This window comes from Entelurus aequoreus, linkage group LG11, assembly GCF_033978785.1.
Source record: "Entelurus aequoreus isolate RoL-2023_Sb linkage group LG11, RoL_Eaeq_v1.1, whole genome shotgun sequence".
In the NCBI taxonomy this organism is placed as follows: Eukaryota; Metazoa; Chordata; class Actinopteri; order Syngnathiformes; family Syngnathidae; genus Entelurus; species Entelurus aequoreus.
Genome location: NC_084741.1, coordinates 66,890,364 through 66,910,730, shown reverse-complemented (window position 1 = coordinate 66,910,730; position 20,367 = coordinate 66,890,364). Strand labels below are relative to the sequence as shown.

Genomic DNA, 20,367 nt, shown 5'->3' with positions numbered 1-20,367 from the left:
TGGATATAAACATTGAACACAATTAAAATCAAGAGTAAGATGACTAATTTAGTGTTAATAATTGAGTGGGCCCCAGGCCCTTCTGTAGTGGAAAAGTTGGGCCCCAAGGTCAGAAAGGTTAACAACCCGTGGTCGAGCTAATGGGGGTTTGCGGACCACCTGGCTCAAAGAGGGTCTGGGGAGGCAACTTGAAAACATGCCAAAAACGTAATTTTGTATCAGTAAAATGTAATTGAACCTTTGAAAACCATTTTAGAGACTAGGCCCAAAACTAAAATAAATTAACTCATCTGAAAAGTGCAACTTCAGGTCATTTTTCTTCAAAATTGTCACTTCCTGTAGACATAATGGCCAGATGTCCCAACACTTCTGTCTGTACAGACAGATATCATTTCTGCGGGGGCTAAGAGCGCAAGAACTTATGCACACTTGAAGAATGCGGAAGAGAAAATATTTAAAGCCGTTTTGTGTGTGTGTGTTTCAATAGTAAACAAGCTCCATCAGCGTGTATTTATAGCATGTTGCGTTCAAGTGCCTCTCAGCAGGACATGCTGTAAATCACTGGATAAAAGCGTGTGTTCCACCTACCCGTGCTGTCACGGTGGTCCCGCGGGCGGAGCAAGGCGCTTGGCTCCTGGTACTCGCACTCGCCCTCCCGCTCGGGGTCGTCGGGGAAGGTGTGGATGCGCTGGTAGCGGCTGGAGTAGCTGTGCGTGTTGTTGATGACCACGTTGTCCGAGGGGACGGACAGGTGGACGCGCAGCTCGTTGCTCGAGAGGCTGCCCTGGGCCTGCGGAAGGGGGTCACGAGCGTGGGTAAGTGTGGAGTTCAACGTGTGCAGGGTTTTTTTTCCTAGTGCAGGTGTACCTAATGAAGTGTCCATTGAATCACTGCATTGATCTGAATATCAAACCCGTTTTATATTCGGGGTCTTCACATTTATACATCACGGGTGGTCCTTAATGTTTTCTTAAGAGAGTCAAAGCTTTTCTTCCTGTCACTCGCACGCGTGCGGTGAAAAAGAGCAGTATCATATTCAGGTCAATACGGTATATACCGGGGGTCAGCAACCCGCGGCTCTTTAGTGCCGCCCTAGTGGCTCCCTGGAGCATTTTTAAAAAAGGATTGAAAATGGAAAAAGAAGGGAAAAAATTATTTTTTGTTTTAGTATGTTTTTGTTTGAGGACAAACATGACACAAACCTTCCCAATTGTTAGAAAGCCCACTGTTTAATATGTTTGTGTGAATGCTTCACTGATGAGAGTATTTGGTGAACATCGTTTTGTCCTTTTCATTTTGGCGGTTCTTGAACTCACCATAGTGTGGACTGTGACGCAACAGTTTGTTTACATGTAAAATCTTCCACTCCTTCTTTGTCTCATTTTGTCCACCAAAAGTTTCATGCTGTGCGTGAATGCACAAAGGTGTGCTTTGTTGATGTTATTGACTTGTTGGAGTGCTAATCAGGCATATTTGGTCAGTGCATGACTGCAAACTAATCAATGCTAACACGCTATTTAGGCTAGCTGTATGTACAGTACATATTGCATCATTATACCTCATTTGTAGGTATATTTGAGCTCATTTAATACCCTTTACCTTTATCCTCTTTGTATATAATTTATATTTGCATGTCTCATGACACATTATCTGTATGTTATATTGGCTGCATTTCAGATAGTTGTTGGTGTGCCATGTTGTTCCAGACCACAGCAAACATTACCTAGCTTGCCAAAGATTGTAATGAATCTATTAAAAGAAGACAACCTGCCGTTTCCTCTAACTTGGACACACACATCTATACCTTTGGCCAGTAAAAGCCAGTAATTTCCCCTTCTGAGTAGAAACCTAGTATGGTTTCTAATGTTGTAAAAATGTGTAGAATAAATATAAAATTTCGACATTTCTGTCAACGAAGATTTGCTTCAGCCTGCGACACAGTCATTTTGATAGTAGGCTAATATTGACACATCATGTGTTGCCTTCATCATTACACTTATATATACGGCTTTTCATTTTTTGCAGCTCCAGACAGATTTGTTTTTTGTATTTTTGGTCCAATATGGATCTTTCAACATTTTGGGTTGCTGACCCCTGGTATATACAAGTATGTCTGCCGTCTACTTCCCCAGCAACTTTTATGTTTGAGTCCAAAAAACGCGTGTTGAAAAGCGAGTGGTCGTCTTCTACTCGGGGCGGTCTTATCCATCCATCCATTTTCTACCGCTTTCCCCTTACGGGGTCGCGGGGGGTGCTGGAGCCTATCTCAGCTGCATTCGGGCGGTAGGCGGGGTACACCCTGGACAAGTCAACACCTCATCACAGGGCCAACACAGATAGACAGACAACATTCACACACTAGGGCCCATTTAGTGTTGCCAATCAACCTATCCCCAGGTGCATGTCTTTGGAGGTGGGAGGAAGCCGGAGTACCCGGAGGGAACCCACGCAGTCACGGGGAGAACATACAAACTCCACACAGAAAGATCCCAAGCCCGGGATTGAACTCAGGACCTTCGTATTGTGAGGCACACGTACTAACCCCTCTGACACTGTGCTGCCCGGAGCGATCTTATATTTGGTATAATTACGATCGCTGTCCTCACCTTCCCCAGCAGCTTCTTCCAGTACTGCCTCCACAGGATGACGGCGATGACGGCCAGCAGCAGCAGGATGATGCCCACCAGGCAGCCAATCAGAATGGCCGTGTTGTTGCTGTCGTCCTTGGCCACGGGAAGCCCCGCCCTCGGAGACACGGCGGCAAACTCCGAGCCTGAGACAGACGAGGAAGAGGTTGACCTCGATTGATTTACTGTCAACATTTTTGGCAGACCTGTCATGATGAATGTTGTTTCGTACAGTCGAGTTATTTCGGTCTTATCTTAAACACACACACACACTTTTAGGTCACTTCTGCAAGGTTTCATCACCCAATATCTCTCTGGCCTCTCTTCAGAGAAAAGAATGTGAAGAGTGCACGGCTCCTCAACAACTTCACCATGAATCACACAAATGCGGCATGCAGGTATGCAGCGACACACACTTGGGTGCATAGACAAGTCACACACATATACACGTACACACAGCGTCCAGTCCGTCAGCACCATGGTGGTAACAACCACCCCCCAAAAAGGACTATATATATTCCACAAAATGTACTTCTAGTTCCGTTTTTAAGTATCCAAAAACTTCACCAAAACATGCACACCACAGTAATAAAAGCATGTTGTGCGTCAGTGTATTTGTTGCATACAGTGGAACCCCTAAAGTTGAATTCAAGCCATAATTTTTGTTTGGACAAATATTCCTCAAAAGGTAGTTCAACGAATCTTGTGAGCACCTCCAGCATTAACTAACAAGTGTGTGTTGCTGCTTGTTCGGCTATAGTAGGGCACCAGTGATGGCAAGGAGGAAAATTGCGCCATTAACCATAGAACTGAACATTGAAAATGTAAAAACTAAACAAAAAACAGTTTATGGTTTGAGTTTATTCCGAACATGCATACAGTTACAACATGATTCTCCAGTTTCTCTTTTTAACATGTTTCGAAAACGAGTAGGAAGAAGCAAAGCTTATTTAATCCTACCCCTTTTCCCTTTCGTTGCAATTAACACTTTTATACATTTCCTTTTCTTAATTTGTACACAATTTACTCCATAAATAATACAATTCTTAAAAAAAACTAAATAAATAAATAGTTAAGTAAGTCGTAATTTACATAATGAGATGAATAGGATGATCTAAGTTTCGATAAAATCAAACTGTTTATCGCGAATCATGATTCTTCTTCGTTGTACTTTGTAAACAATGTGAGTTACGTACGCTGCTGCTTTTAATCATTTAATAGTAAAAGAAAGGATGAATGTGCAGAAAATAACTGCTTTATGTTGCTTGTGAAGAGACTTGCCTTCCAGACAAGCAGCAACCTCCCTCTCTACATCTGTCATGCCACATGGTAGACTACATTATAAGACCAGAGGTCACCAACCCCTGGAGTCGATCTTTGGGACCCTACCGGTCCATCACGAAAATATAAGAAAAAAAAAGTATTAATATGACATCAGTGACATACTGTATATACTGTATGTACTGTATGTATGTATATATATATATATATATATATATATATATATATATATATATATATATATATATATATATATATATATATATATATATATATATATATATATATATATATATACACACACACATATATATATATATATAATACACACACACATATGACTTATGTATTTTTCTTAAATATATTTACAAAAATATGATTGTTTTTCAATCTAATAAAATATAGCTACCCCAACTCCAACCCAATCCCAGCTTTAAAATACAATACTATAAAAAATGAAAACAATGTATAAAAGCAACAGTATCAATATTTGTTTAATGTTAATCCAAAAATGGATTCTTTGATACATTTTTTTTTCTTTTATCAATTCTCAAAAATTATGAATTGCTTTAGAATTTGGAGGTGAATAAATTTTTTGAAGGCCTCCACAGCGTATCTTCTAAACCTTGGAATATCTTGTTGCATGCACAGATAACATTAAACATTTATTTTGCTGATCATTTTGACTTACGATTTCAAAGCAAGTTAAAGGCCTACTGAAATGAGATTTTCTTATTTAAACGGGGATAGCAGATCCATTCTATGTGTCATACTTGATCATTTCGCGATATTGCCATATTTTTGCTGAAAGGATTTAGTAGAGAACATCGACGATAAAGTTTGCAACTTTTGGTCGCTGATAAAAAAGCCTTGCCTGTACCGGAAGTAGCGTGACGTCACAGGTTGTGGAGCTCCTCACATCTGCCCATTGTTTACAATCATGGCCACCAGCAGCGAGAGCGATTCGGACCGAGAAAGCCACGATTTCCCCATTAATTTGAGCGAGGATGAAAGATTTGTGGATGAGGAAAGTGAGAGTGAAGGACTAGAGGGCAGTGGAAGCGATTCAGATAGGGAAGATGCTGTGAGAGGCGGGTGGGACCTGATATTCAGCTGGGAATGACTACAACAGTAAATAAACACAAGACATATATATACTCTATTAGCCACAACACAACCAGGTTTATATTTAATACGCCTCAAATTAATCCCGCATAACAAACACCTCCCCCTCCCGTCCATATAACCCGCCAATACAAATCAAACACCCGCACAACACACTCAATCCCACAGCCCAAAGTACCGTTCACCTCCGTAAAGTTCATACAGCCCATGTATTTCCCCAAAGTTACGTACGTGACATGCACATAGCGGCACGCACGTACGGGCAAGCGATCAAATGTTTGGAAGCCAAATACTCACGGTAGCGCGTATCCAACTCAAAGTCCTCCTAGTAAGAGTCTCTGTTGTCCCATCTCCCCAAGCATGCGTATCCAACTCAAAGTCCTCCTGGTAAGAGTCTCTGTTGTCCCAGGCCAATGGTAAAGCTTGACTGTCATCGTTCGGGAATGTAAACAATGAAACACCGGCTATGTGTTTGTGTTGCTGCAGCCGGCCGCTATTACACCGCTTCCCACCTACAGCTTTCTTCTTTGCTATCTCCATTGATCATTAAACAAACTGCAAAAGATTCACCAACACAGATGTCCAGAATACTGTGGAATTTTGCGATGAAAACAGACGACTTAATAGCTGGCCACAATGCTGTCCCAAAATGTCCGCTACAATCAGTGACGTCACGCGCAAACGTCATCATACCGAGACGTTTTCAGCAGGATATTTCGCGGGAAATTTAAAATTGCACTTTACTAATCTAACCCGGCCATATTGGCATGTGTTGCAATGTTAAGATTTCATCATTGATATATAAACTATCAGACTGCGTGGTCGGTAGTAGTGGGTTTCAGTAGGCCTTTAACCATAGGTAAAAAATAGAATAATCAAGCACAATTGCCAATTAAAATTGTGTAACAAGGCTAATATAAATTTATGTTTTCATAAATACTTAATGTTACAAGCGTCCCTCTGAGGGCAGCCATAACTGCCATGTGGCTTTCACAAAAAACAAGTTTGACATCCCTGCTCTACATCTTTAAACGGCGCATGTTCATCAAAGCAAAGTCCTTTTATCAATCAATCAATCAATCAATGTTTATTTATATAGCCCTAAATCACAAGTGTCTCAAAGGGCTGTACAAGCCACAACGACATCCTCGGTACAGAGCCCACATACTTTTTACATTTACATTTTAAAGTATTTTAGGTTGATTTAGTTTAGTCTTTAGCTTATTCGTACACTTGTGTGACAGTTAACATTAAAATGTGAATGAAAAAAAAAAATCCTGTACAACTAATAACAGTTTGACCGTAGAACAGATTGTTATTTGCAGTATTTCTTATGGGAAAATCCAAACCTAGATGTTCCACTGTATTTGTATATGTTCAAATCAGACCCCCAAGGGACGTTTTTAAAGCTGCAAGAGGAAGAGAAAGTTTCTCTTCCCCTTTGTCTCACCTGAGAGAGTCCAGTTAGTGGTGGTGTCCATCATGAAGGTGGAGGTGGCAATGGTGGGGGGTGCTAGAGGAGGAGGAGGAGGAGGAGCAGGTAGGTTGGACAAAGGAGAAGGGTGTGAATGAGCAGGGAGGTGGTGAAAGGAGAGGAGTAACCAATTCAAAGGACGAGATTGGCCCAGGTAGAGTAAAGACGACATTTTGTTGTTTTAAAGCAAATGTGCAAGATAAGCATCCTGCCCTTGGACGGGAGTGTCGGCCATCTCTATCCCTTTTTCTGGCAGCATGGACACAGATGCTGGCATTGTTACATCCATTTTCTTGCCTTCTGGAGGCGGCATCAGAGCCATATCAGAGCTGGGAGGTCGCCTGAATGGCCGGATCCCGTACAATTTCATAGACAAAAGATCGAGCATCTAGCTGGCTGTGACTTTTACACAGAACCCAGCAAAGGTGGAATATTGTTGCAACTGTGAACACTTTCACATAGTGACAACATCCTGCCATTAGATAATTACATTCATGGTGTGACAACACTTGCTCAACAGGATAATTTTTTTCACTACAACACACAGGGAGAAGAGTGTCCGGTGAAAAGTTTCCACACCGATTCCAGCATTCACTCTTTTTACACAGGCACTGTGCAGGCTATGTTACTATCGCAATAGGTGGAATACTGGTAGGCACAAATTGGTGCCCCACCTTCCCGAGTTATTGCTGTTTATACGGAACAAGACCCAGAAAAAAAGGTGTTAACGCAACGGCTGTGTAAAAGGGGCTATGGAGCCTCTGTGCTAAAATCGCCCACAGTTGTGGGAATATTCCCTCTCAGCTGGGTTCTGTGTAAAAGACAAATGTAACACGGGTCATAACGGCGAAAGATGAGAGATAACGAGGGAGCGAAGAGGGGTGAAGCATGATGGATAATGGGGGGAGAGCACAGAAGAGGAAAGAGACGCCAAAAGCAAGCAAGAACCGGACTCACCGGAAACTGAAGCGGTAGTGTTGGATGCGCTGCGACTCGGCGCTGGGGAGATAGAGGAGGTGCGGTTGAGGGCAGGAGAGGAGCTCGCGGTGGGATGGTTGAAATGTGTCCGTGTGACGTCCTTTTCAAAAGGCTCTGCATGAAAAATAGGCGAGCACAAAAAACTGATTTAATCAAAAACAACAGCACCTTCTGGACACTTCATTAGGTACACCTACAATCCAATACAGGAGCTGTATCACCTTGCAGATAATAATGCTCAATTTTGTTAGGTATTACTTTGACAATATGTTCATTCATTTTGGTATAGTTTGCAGTTGTTTATAATATCTGGGTTGCTGTAGTAAATGTAAGGAAGGGACAAAATTGAGCAATATAATTGGACCTTTTTAGAATGTGCAGGTGGACCTTACACTGCAGTTTTCTAACTCTGCTGCTTTCTTGCCTGTAATCCAAACAATGCATCATTTATCACCACCAGTGCAGGAATCTGAAGGTCCTTCAGACTCCTGGGTGTGGTATTTTGCTGATTCTTATCTTGACCAGATTTTATAAATTAATTTATAAATATACACATGCATTTTCTTTTGTTTAGTGAGGCAAACAACCCTAAAAACTGCAGAACAAGTTCCCTCCTTGCTCAGCAGCCCTTGGCACTGCCCGTTTGTAATTATGTTTACTTTTGTACCCGTACAAATTATGTTTTGCAGTGCAACACAGCAGAATAAAAATGAGTGGACAAGTGCGATAAGGCATAACAATTGAAATTACACAGCAAGGACAAACAAAAAGGAACAATGCAGGAATAAGTTAGTGCAAGTAACTATTTTTGATCATTTACATTGAATCGGAAATGAATGCCACACCCATTAGGAGAAAATATAACTCAAATGTATAGTGTATATAAATATTTAGAATAGAATAGAATGTTGTTGTACATAGCAATGTCAATTATATATTTTCAGTTCTATTGCAATACAGGTGCATATCGTTATTATAAATACAACTAATAATTAAATGTTGAAAAATGTAAAAGTATGTAAAAACAGTTGCATGTTTAATCCAAAATATTAGTAAAATAAATACAGTATTTAACTGATTGAAAATAAGAGGTATGTGTCATTAGCCTATTGACGAACTAAAAATAATAAATAATGAGTGTAAATACAAATAAAATCAAGTTAAATCCAAATTAATAAAAAAAATCTAGCAAAATAAAATACAGAAAAAAAAAAAAATCGAGATATTTTTTTCTATAAAATAAGAATAAAGAACATTTTTAGTGCAGATTCTGCAATACTTTTTCCCCACCCACATGAACGATTTTTCAACGTTTTCCTTCAAGTACCAGTGTGGTAAAACAAGTTGACTTCATATGCTGAATTATGTTCCACTGTATCCGTTAAACTATATCCACTCTATTTCCAATCTGCAAAGTATGCAAAAATACCATCTAAACATCCACAGATATCCACAATTTCAGATAGCCGTTTTGAATATTCTGCTCCAAATTAAATTTTTCCGTGGATTCGGGATTTGATGACGTCAAGGTGGGAACTCGTCTGCTCTCTGACGATATCAGCTGATCAATGATACTGGAAATACGTACAAATTGGGAAAAAATGTGCTGTTTACCATTAACAATCTTTATGCAAGACAAGAACACACGTTTTTCTTTTCTTTATGCATTCTAAAAAGTAAATTTTTAAAAAGTCAGCTAACAATGATCGCGTCAACTGGGCCCTCTTAAAAAAAAAAACCTCCAAAAACAGCCAAAAATACTCCATTTACATCTCGTGACCTGAATATTAACCAAGTATTAGTGATATTGTTATTATAAGCGCTAACGCACACAACCTATTTTTAGCGGCGCATTATGCTGCTATGTTGTTGACATTGCCTGCTGCTGGTGTCCTGCTGCTGCTGCTGCTTTGCCTCTTCAATTGATAAAAGTTAATTGTGGGTTTTCATTGATGCCTCTCCCCTTGATAATAAAAGGTTGTTGTGATGGACCGAGAGGCTGGTCAACTTTAACATCCAACTTAGACGTGGAGATGGCAAAAAGGACACAAAAAGATGCTTGTAGCACTTTTGATTCTTCATCTAAATGGGATTATGTGAGCGTCCCGTCAATCGGCATCCCAGCGAGAGCGGACATTGTGCAGTAAGTTTTTGTTTTATCATGGTTTTTGATAGATTGATTGAAACTTTTATACTATAAGCCGCACCTGACTATAAGCCGCACCAGCTAAATTTAGGGGAAAATACAGATTGCTCCATATATAAGCCGCACCCGACTATAAGCCGCAGGGTTTTGATGTGTAATTACCGTAGTATATAGGGGTTCCTGCTACCACGGAGGGTATTGTTGGGACAGAGATGACTGTTTGGGAACGCAAAGCGTCCCATTTATTAACAATAAATCTTTCAATCATTCAATCAAACTTTCACATCTTTGACATGGCGAACAGCATTCATGCAGAGTACAAATAATACAACGGTGCAAAGTGATATAAAGTGCTCGCCTGTACGTTATCAAAATAACCAGCCTACCGGTATATGAAAAGTCAGTCTTTAATCATTGTGTCATCGTCTTCCTCCTGTGTACTAAAACCACCGAAATCCTCTTCGTCGGTGTCGGAGAAGAACAGGCTGTATATAAGCCGCACCGTTGTATAAGCCGCAGGGACCAGAACGAGGGGAAAAAGTAGCGGCTTATAGTCCGGAAATTACGGTAGATTGCACAGTTCAGTACATGTTCCGTACAATTGACCACTAAATGGTAACACCCGAATAAGTTTTTCAACTTGTTTAAGTCGGGGTCCACGTAAATCAATTCATGGTTAGTTTGTAGGTTTAGCACTTAGCAATACTGTCTTGTTGCTCATCTTCCTTGTGTTCGGGCTCGAAAATATGGGGTTTAGGATCATAATTTGTCCAAGAGTGGTCGTTGTTGTCTCTCGCGAAGTATGCCGTGAGAAGTAGGTTCGTTACTTTTGAAAGAAACTGTGTTCCCACCAGTAGGATCACGTGACTGCACTTGCTTATTATCTCACAAAATAGCTTGAGAAACTCAGTGAGATTGATATTATTTTCATCATATATATTTACGTGCAAACTTTCAAAGTTTTTGGTGTTATAAATCTATATATGATAATCGCTTCAATATAGATGTAACTTGTTTTTCCATTATGCTGGTACTTTAATTTCAGTGTGAATAAAGCTCTAGTATTGAGGAGTCTGAGGAGGCAGTGACCCTGGCCACAAAATTATCGGGTTGTGGTGCAAAATTTCTAAATAAATAGATGTGGTAGTGGTAAAAATAATAATAATATAAAAAATGTCAGTGTTGACATTATATCTTAATGGTGTTCCTACCGTGGGTGCTCAGAGGTCTCCAAGGTGCAGAAACTAAAGTGGATTTTTTGGTGGTGCCCAAGCCCTAAGAGCTCTCTGTGGCATAAACAAACACGGCAAGGATGGTGATACCTACCAGACAGGAATGATATCTCGCTGAGAAGCAGCCAGCGGTCTGCGAAATAGAACTTGCAGTGCAATATCTGAGCCGCATGTCCTCCCAGTGGCAAAGAGATGGTTCGAGAGGACGGGTCCTTCAGGTCCTCTAGAGGCACAGACAGTACAAGAGCCGGAGACAACCATGGCTGCAGGATGTCCGGCTTGAAGAGACACTCCACCTTGTTGAACACCCGCACGCCCTCAGTGTGACGGTTGTTACTGTGCACCTGGAGGAGGAGCGGAATAGAAAAATTAGGTAGGTTCTTTCATTTGCCTCAGCTGGGCTGATTCAATCAGCCGGCAAAATATCAAAACACATTTCCTTCCTCTGTTTTAGCACCCTAATTGTTTCTGCAAGAGGTGGAGCGCAAAGTGACTGCAGATGAGGAAAACAAAAAGGCAGGGAGGGATTCAGGAATGAAAAACGCAGGACAAATGGAATGGTTAGCAAAAAAAAACTAACATATCCAGGAAAAACTGTAAATGTTGGACCGTTCAACTGATTAATTATGTTTACATTACAGTATTTACAATGGGGGAAATGGAACAAAGTGGCCAACTATGCAATCATTGTGCTTCCAATGTAGTGACAACGAAATTAGCCATAGACCGGATAAGATTGTGAGGTCAAAACTGTCCAACTTAGCAACGAATAAAAGTGAATGGATGAGGAGATAAAGGTGGTCACCATTGTTAACTTCACACCTCATTCAGAGCCCTGCTAACACGATTCACATGTGAGCGCACGCAAAGCAACACTTGTTGAATTAGAAGTTGTGTCCTTGTGTACTTGCCTTGGCAAAAGTCACACTGGTGGTCTCACAACTCAAAAGAAACAAGGATCAACCTGGGGTCATTAGAGTGGAGATTATGTCAATGTAATTTGTACATTTTCACATTCCCTTTTTTTTCTTTGGTCCTGCAAGGCAATGTTTCAATGAAGTCACAAAAGCAGTCCAGGCTGCAAATTTAACAATTAGGTCAGAATCAGGCTGTGACCTCTTCAGTAGGACAAATCCACCAACTAGATCGTAACATCAGCTGAGGTTAGCCTTGGAAAACCCCTGGTGAAAATCCAGGAAACAGCCTGGCTTAAAGAAACATTTTGAGAGTCAAACACCAGGGGAGCATTAGTAGGTGGTGCTCCATCAAACAATGCCTGTAGAACGTCAAGATTTATTACAACAACACCATGAGCATGTGGTGGCTATGCATTGTAAATGGTACAATAATACAAATGTGAAGCTTTGCATGGCAAACCCAGAGCTTCAACAATCTTGTTATTAGAGTACAGGACTCACTGTGCTCACACTAATTTAGTAAGATTTGGTACACAAAGTAACGCACGGCAGGAAACTCTGTGGGGATACTTGAAAAGGACTTTTTGTCAAGAACAAGCACTAACTTGAGCTTTCACTGCTTTGAAACTATGGCAACAAGAACAATATCAGCACAGCATGTTTGCAAAGTGGACACAATGCAGTTGAAATGGCAGTTGTTTTTTTTTTGTAAACCCATCCATCCATCCATTTTCTACCGCTTGTCCCTCTTGGGGTCGCGGGGGGTGCTGGAGCCTATCTCAGCTGCATTCAGGCAGAAGGCGGGGTACACCCTGGACAAGTCGCCACCTCATAGCAGTTGTTGTAAACCATCTTTAAAACAATAAAATTATGCGACCGATAATCTGTACTATAAATTAAAAAATTTAAAAAGACTAACTGTAAAAAATTTTTTAAAAAAAATTAAATACTTGGGCTTTCCAAAACTGCTCCGAATCTGTCAAATTTCATAAGCCTTCGGACTACCCCCTATTATTTTCCTATTGGATTTATTAGGTCTGGAATCTGGCTGGGCCCTCCAAAAAATGTAATGTTTCATTCTTTGGATGAGTGAAAAGTTACAGTACTCCGGATACGAATGCCCCAACTTATACCTTTTTTGGAATACGATCTGTCTGTCGGTTAACTGATATCTATAGATATCTATCCACAGTAATCCATCCATCCAGCCATCTATATTTACATATTGTTTAAAACCAATACAGACAATGATGATGCGTGGTTAAAAATGCTATATATTAATATGAAAGTGCGTAAATGAATGCAAAACATGGGTGCACACATTACTAACACTGCACGTTTTCTGTAAATGTGCCTATCGTTCACAATCATTATAAAAGACATTATGACGAATTGATTTTTTTTTTAATGAATTCTAAATATTACATAAATTCAATAAAATGTTCACTTACAATGGAGCCTATAGGAGCCGTTCAATTCAGTGCAGTTCCCCTTAAAGCGTTAATGCAAAACTAAAAAAATAACCGGACACAAAAAGATGCCATCTCTACTCCACATAACACAAGATGGTCTTTAATACTGCACATGGAATTGTAATGTCACTACACACTCAGTGAGTGCTGGTATTTGGAGTAGCAACACACTCTTTAACTAATTGGAACGCAGCATCTATTAGAGGGATGTCCCGAAGATAAAACCCTTTTCAGAACGGCTTTTCTACTCTATCCCGCCTCTTCTACCTGGAGAGGATACCAGGTGGCCATGGATAATTTCTGGAAAGGTACCAGTCTGGATGACGTGCTAGCTGACCCTAGTTGTGAACCAGGTGCCCTGGCTGAGCCCGGAAGAAGATCCCCTATGACTATCTGTGGACTAAACTCCCACATTATCTATTAACTTAACAATTCAATAAATATGCCCAATCACCCTGGAATGGTTTGTTCTTTTTCCCAAGTTGGTTCTTTTGAGTTTTTCCTTCCCTGGAAATGGGTTAGGGGATGTCGTGAGTTTGTGAAGCCCTTTGAGACACTTGTGATTCAGGGCTATATAAATACATTTGATTGATTGATAATATTTTTAAATGTTAAGTTGTAGAGACTAAAAATAGATTTTGAGGTGAGTAAAAACCTGCTACTTTAACAACATTCTAAATCCATGTTCCTCTTAACTCTTTTCTGGGCACACTAAAATTGATTATCCCAACTCCATCCATTGAGAAAACATTACTGTGAACTATTGCGTTTGTGTATTTTAAAAGTAGCACGCATCACATGACCTCCGGCGGTTTGTGTGCAGAGCTTCATTAGAGGCATAAATAAAGGATTAGCCTCCCATTATCCAGCTGTGATGCTCGACTTACCCTAATGAGGTTATTCAGTTACCACATCAAAGCGTTAATTGAAAAATAAATAAATAAAAGGTCTTTGTCAGCATTCCTATCTTTGTTCAACACATGGAAATGATTTTGTGGGTACTTACTTATAATACCAATATTACATATTTATGAGAGTTATTCATGAGCATATAGATTTATGCATCGAGTTCCTCCAGAAATCCAATTGAGGTCATATGCCCCGAAGTGGAAATGGCCAGCGGTATGAAGAACATCTGGACACAAATGATTATTTGGGGGTACTCGTGCCTCCAGAGGGAATTCATTTGAATGCAGACAGGAAATTGAAACAGGAGCGCTGCAATTGCAAAAGGTACAGAATGTGGTTTAAACACTGCTCAAAAAATGTGTCGCACACACCAAGAGGTGCCAAGGGGATCACAAAGACCTGCTGGCATTCAACTGCACTCAAAAGAAGATTTAGAATCTAATCTCTGACATTTTGAGGAGGCTGGATGATCTCCGGTTAGAGGATGAACCACTTCAGAATCCAAATTAGAGCCTCTTAAAAAAAAATAAAAATAAAAACATGTCCTGGGGAATGTTGCAGGTCATCTGTGAAAGCTCTTGGCCTGAAAAGTCTTAGTTTCAAGGAAAGTCGCATGAATAAACTGTTTCCATACCCCAAAATCTCCCTCTTCACTGTTACTTATTTTGTACATTATCACCTCAGCCAGGAGGTTATGTTATCATTGTCACTAGTTTGTCAGTTAGTTAGCAAAATAATTCAAAAATATATGGGCGGATTTCCATGAAACTGAAATGTCTGAAATGGGATAAGGAACAAATTATTAGATTTGATTCGGTTAATTTCTATGTAATTTCTGCGTGTGTATGCTAGCGGCCCCGCAGATGGTGTTTAATAGGATAATGGCATGGGGAACAAGTAATGACATTGTGGGGCTGATCCGGATTATTTCCACTACGTTACATTACTGTAAGTTTACTTTATGAGCTTCAACTTCTGTGTGTATGTATGCTGGCGGCCTCGCCTCCACCAACAAAAAACACAAAGACAGTGGTGACAGACAGGAGGCTTCACTTTGTTTCTTTCATACTTAGAAAGGCATGGAAAGATACCTCAAAATGTTATGGGATCGACCTTTCAGTAAAAGTCAGAAATGGTAGAAAGAACAAGTGACTACATTTCGGGGTTGATCAAGATCAGTAATTTTTTTACCATTGGAAGATGGGGCCTGGCGAAGGTCGAAAACCGGTTCATGTTTAGAACCAGCTACCAGTGTGTCAATTCCTTGAAATCGCTTGCCATTTTTCCCCAAACGATTCTCTTAATTTCAGCATACAGAAATGACGTCGTTATGCAACGTACGTAGTGACATCAGATAGCAACATGACGCACACGGCGGCAGAAATGCGCTAAAGTCTTTTTAAAAGAGATTGCAACAGCGCTACTTGTAATATTTGCACGGCTGCTATTTCATCAAGAGTACGACATATGAGCAATATGCTGAAACATTTAAACACAGCATGCGATAACTATAAATTAATTCGATGTCATTCCAGCAGCAGTCACCTGGTGTAAATACAACACCAACTAATGTTGGCGCTATAATTCGTTAAATTGAAAAGAACACATTTTCATTTAGATAAGAATGACGAGAGACAGATTCTCCGAGGCAGGCAGTACTCGCTCCAGTTCTGCAGCTAGACGAATGTAACCGAGCAGTGACTAAGTTTGTGGTCAAAAGCTTGCACCTATTTGCCACAGTAGCACTACTTTTTTCGGTAGATGAATGTTTAATTGTAGTCAGAGAAAAGTTGCATGTTATCATCTCACTAGATTTTCACTCTGTCATTTCCATTATACAGGTGTAACTCAAAACATGTGAACATTGTGTAAGTCTATTCTTCCCAGCAATTGAACTTCAAATGCAAAACTGTTATGTGATATTAACTCATTACATGCAAGATGAGATATGTCAAGCCATGGCTTGCAATTTTTGAAACCCCACATTCTCTGAGATTTTCAATTCAATATTTTCATAAACTTTAAGCCAGAATCATCAACATTATAACAAATAAAGGCTTGACATATCTCACTTTGCATGTAAGGAGTTATCACATGTTACTAAATATTCAATTCTTGTGTAATTTCCACATGGTTTATTTAGTTAAATTCTACAGAAGAATACTTGTTTCTTTCTTTATTTTCAAAAAAGTTATTTTTTTTTAATGCTACTTACTGTATGTGCCTCTTAAGACTTTACTATAGGCTAATCCATTTATTTTCTCTTTTTTCTCAAATAGGAATCGATAGAAGAAGCGATAAAGAACCGAATCGTTAAGCAAAATCGAAAGTGGAATCGGAACCACAGAAATCTTATCAATTCTCATCCCTAGTCTGCCCTCTCCGAGTGCTTTTCTAAATATAAGACTATGTCATACCTTCAAATGTACATCTTTATTTAAAACAGTAGTCAAAGATCCTTTATATTAGTGTTTCCATTGTTGGGCCCCCCAAACATATCTATTTCTCAGCTGTGGTCCGTACGGGTCGCAGTGGTACTCAGTTGTAATACACTTTTCCACCACTTGTGGCAGTAATGACAATCTCAAACAAACGGGAATTCTGGAGCTAAAATTATGGTTATGGTTTGAGTATATTTTGAACATGCATACAATTACAAAGTCATAGAGAACTTTCTTACTCGCAAACATTATGACTTGAGTGGTGAAGCTGTATTTTTAATTGCAGTTTAATTCTATTGACAGTTGATTTAGTTAAAGTTAAGTTAAAGTTAAAGTTAAAGTTAAAGTTAAAGTACCAATGATTGTCACACACACACTAGGTGTGGTGAAATTTGTCCTCTGCATTTGACCCATCCCCTTGTTCACCCCCTGGGAGGTAAGGGGAGCAGTGGGCAGCAGCATTTTTGGTGATTTAACCCCCAATTCCAACCCTTGATGCAATACATATGCATATTATTTATAATTATTTAGTGACAATATATTTATTTTAGCACTGCCTGATTTTATGTATATTTATTTTTCATGAGTCCCTTCTTTTGCAGTATATTCAAATGTATATTTATTTTTGTAATCAGCCTGACCCGAGTTTTGAGGTATCACGAGGTAGCTAACAATGCAGGAAATGGGGAGTCATTTATTTTGCCCTCTCAAAAAACATCCAAAAACCGCCAAGAATACTCCTTTTACATGCTGTGCCCTGCCTATTAGTATTAACCAAGTATTAGCGTCATTGTTAACGTAAGAGCTAACATAGAGGAACTATTTTTAATAGTTATTAAATAATTTAAGTGATCACAGAGGTAACGTAGTTACTGCAGCTATTGACATACCAAGCTGCTGCTCTGAGTTGGTAAAAGTTTGTGCTACATTATAAATGATGACTCATTTTTATAGTAGAAGGTTGTGGCCATAAGCTGAGAAGTTGGTCAACTTTGAAATTCAAATTAGTCCCACATACATTGTTACGAAGACACGACACTATTCTTGTTTGCTCCCAGCTTTTTTTTACCTGAGGAGTGAGGATTATGATGAATTCATCATCTAAACAAGGAGCACAAGTCTCCTGCTGAAAGATACAACAATCCCATCTGTCGGCATCCCAGTAAGAGCGGACATTGTACAGTAAGTGATGGTTGCATTATGTTGGTAGTTTGTATTTTTTCTTTAACAACACTGCTACATGATACTTAGTGTTTCGCGAGCTACTGAGCACTCAGTGTCTAAAACTTGTAACTCATCCTCCGTTTTTTCAGGCTAAAAATATAAGGTTCTGGGTCATTATTTATTATTATTATTATTATTTATTTATTTATTTATTTATCATTTATTATTTGGCCAAAAGTAGTCATCGTCGTCTCATGAAGTATTCCATGAGTAGCAGTTGTTTTTGTAAAAAGAAATAGCGAACAAATCTTTAAAATTAATGTGCGGCCAAAAACTACGGCAATGCTTAAAATGACCAAAATAAGGTAAATATTACATGTTGTGATGAATGTCCCTGTTACTACAAAGCAGGCATACTTACAGCATGTACTGTATATAAAACTGATTTTTTTTTGGATTTTTTTAGGGGGCTTTTTAGACGGGATAGATTGATTGTGTTGATTAACTATTTAAAATGATATATTGCAAAAATGCAACTCAAAAGGTCCTTAATACGACAGGCGCGCTTAATGGGAAAAATGCTAATCAACGATCCTCTATATGACCGGAGCGCTCTGTTTCCAAGTACTTAGCACAGTGTTTTTCAACCACTGTGCCGCGGCACACTACAGTCTGGCGTGCCGTGGGAGATTATGTAGTTTCACCTATTAGGGTTAAAAGTGTTTTTTGCAAACCAGTAATTATAATCCGCAAATAATGTGCCGTTGTTGAGTGTCGGTGCTGTCTAGAGCTCGGCAGAGTAACCATGTTATTCTCTTCCATATCAGTAGGTGGCAGTTGGTAGCTAATTGCTTTGTAGATGTCGAGAACACGACGTGTGAGACGACGATGGTTTGTCGTGATCACAATATGCAGGCGACAGCGGGAGGCAAATTGCAGGTAAAAAGGTATCTAATGCTCCAAAAATAAACAAAAGGTGAGTGCCCCTAAAAAAGGCCTTGAAGGAATGAATATGCAGAACGAAACTACAACTGAACTGGCTACAAAGTAAACAAAAACAGAATGCTGGACAACAGCAAAGACTTAGAGCGTGTGGAGCAGACAGCGTCCACAAAGTACATCCGAACATGACATGACAATCAACAATGTCCACACAAAAAAAGATAGCAACAACTTAAATGTTCTTGATTGCTAAAACAAAGCAGGTGCGGGGAATAGCACTCAAAGGAAGACATGAAACTGCAACAGGAAAATACCAACAAACATGAAAAGCCACCAAAATAGGAGCGTAAGACAAGAACTAAAACAATACGCATGAGAAAACAGCAAAATAAATAAGTCACGGCGTGGTGTGACAGGTCGTGACAGTACACTTACTTTGAGACAAGAGCTATATTGATGCATGGTTGGTTATGGTTTAAATTCATATCCAACAATTGCGACAACGACTTTTTATTGTCTACTGAGTTTAATTTTTCAATGATTACTGCTGGTGGTGTGACTCCAGATTTTTTCAAAGATAAAAATGCGCCTTGGCTCAAACAAGGTTGAAAAACACTGACTTAGAGTACTATAAAAATGGAAGTCAAAGATCCCCTACATAACAGGAGTGTATTATGGGGAAAACACTAGTCAAAGATTCTCTATGTGACAGGAGTGCTGTGTTTCTAAAAACCCACTGATAAAATGCAAGTAAAAGTTCCTCAATATTATCAATATACAGGAGCACTCCGAAAGAAAAATGCTAGTCAAAGAGCATTATTAGCACAGTTGATCAGTTATCTGCTGAATTGAGAAAACTGCAGCAAAAATGTGGAAACGGTTCCACGTGTTGAGCTGCACTAGCGGGCTAATCAAATGTCATTCCAGGCTCAGATTGGGTTGGTGGGCTGCCAGTGGAACTAAGCCGCCTACCTGCATGGTACGGAAGACACGTGGCTTCTCAAAATGGAACTCGATATCCACGCTGGGCTTCCCGAGAACATCTCTATTCCAGCCCAGGTAGTCATAGCCGGACCACACCCTCAGCTCTTTGGTTTCCATGAAGTCGTCTCCTCCCAGGACGCCATCGCACAGTTGACCCAGGCCGCCAAACTGCAAGCTGCACACACACACACACGCAGTGACACAAGGTCATGTTGCAGTATACACATTGTCTCCTATTAGCGCACATCTGCACCGCAACCCGTCTGGATCGCATCAAAAGGTGTTAGCTTACTCATAAGCAAAACATCCCAGGCCCATTAACCGCACAGCCGGGGCGAGCGAGCGTGACCCTCTTGCGGCTTGCCAAAACATTGTGGCCAGGAAACACGCCTCCAAATCCCCCAGCAACTAAAATAACACTGTGGGTCCCATTTGTATTAGGCGTCGAGAAAGGAGCTGGACGAGCTGCACGTGCTGAGTGGTGCTTGATGCAAACACTTGCTGAAGCACTTCTATAATTTTGTAGTCCAGAGTGCCTACCCTTGCTGTGTGCTTCCATCGTAGGTGGAGTCGTTCAGGTTGACGGGCATGCCTGACAGGTTCATGACGTGGCCCACGGGAGCTGTATAAGCCTTTAAACCATCTATAAGAGAAAAAAACAGAGATAATACCAAT

General features: G+C 40.0%; 1 protein-coding gene and 1 long non-coding RNA gene across 7 annotated transcripts in view; one reads left to right on the top strand and one right to left on the bottom strand.

Moving 5' to 3' along the window:
* Positions 1-20,367, bottom strand: part of ddr1 (discoidin domain receptor tyrosine kinase 1) — a 109,429-nt gene that overhangs the window by 18,398 nt on the left and 70,664 nt on the right. For 5 of the 6 annotated variants that reach the window (XM_062063857.1, XM_062063855.1, XM_062063856.1 and 2 more), the window contains 7 exons: positions 20,233-20,335; positions 19,681-19,867; positions 10,958-11,207; positions 7,465-7,599; positions 6,484-6,546; positions 2,607-2,773; positions 589-790 (listed from right to left, as the gene is read on the bottom strand). In XM_062063857.1, the coding sequence (XP_061919841.1) occupies positions 589-790; positions 2,607-2,773; positions 6,484-6,546; positions 7,465-7,599; positions 10,958-11,207; positions 19,681-19,867; positions 20,233-20,335 (1,107 nt within the window). The remainder of the gene's footprint in view (positions 1-588; positions 791-2,606; positions 2,774-6,483; positions 6,547-7,464; positions 7,600-10,957; positions 11,208-19,680; positions 19,868-20,232; positions 20,336-20,367) is intronic. The other variant, XM_062063859.1, reaches the window with a different exon arrangement.
* On the top strand, positions 567-13,752 carry LOC133660394 (uncharacterized). The gene is made up of 4 exons (XR_009827814.1): positions 567-815; positions 2,619-2,793; positions 2,907-3,025; positions 13,526-13,752. It is a non-coding gene; the product is annotated as an uncharacterized LOC133660394 (long non-coding RNA).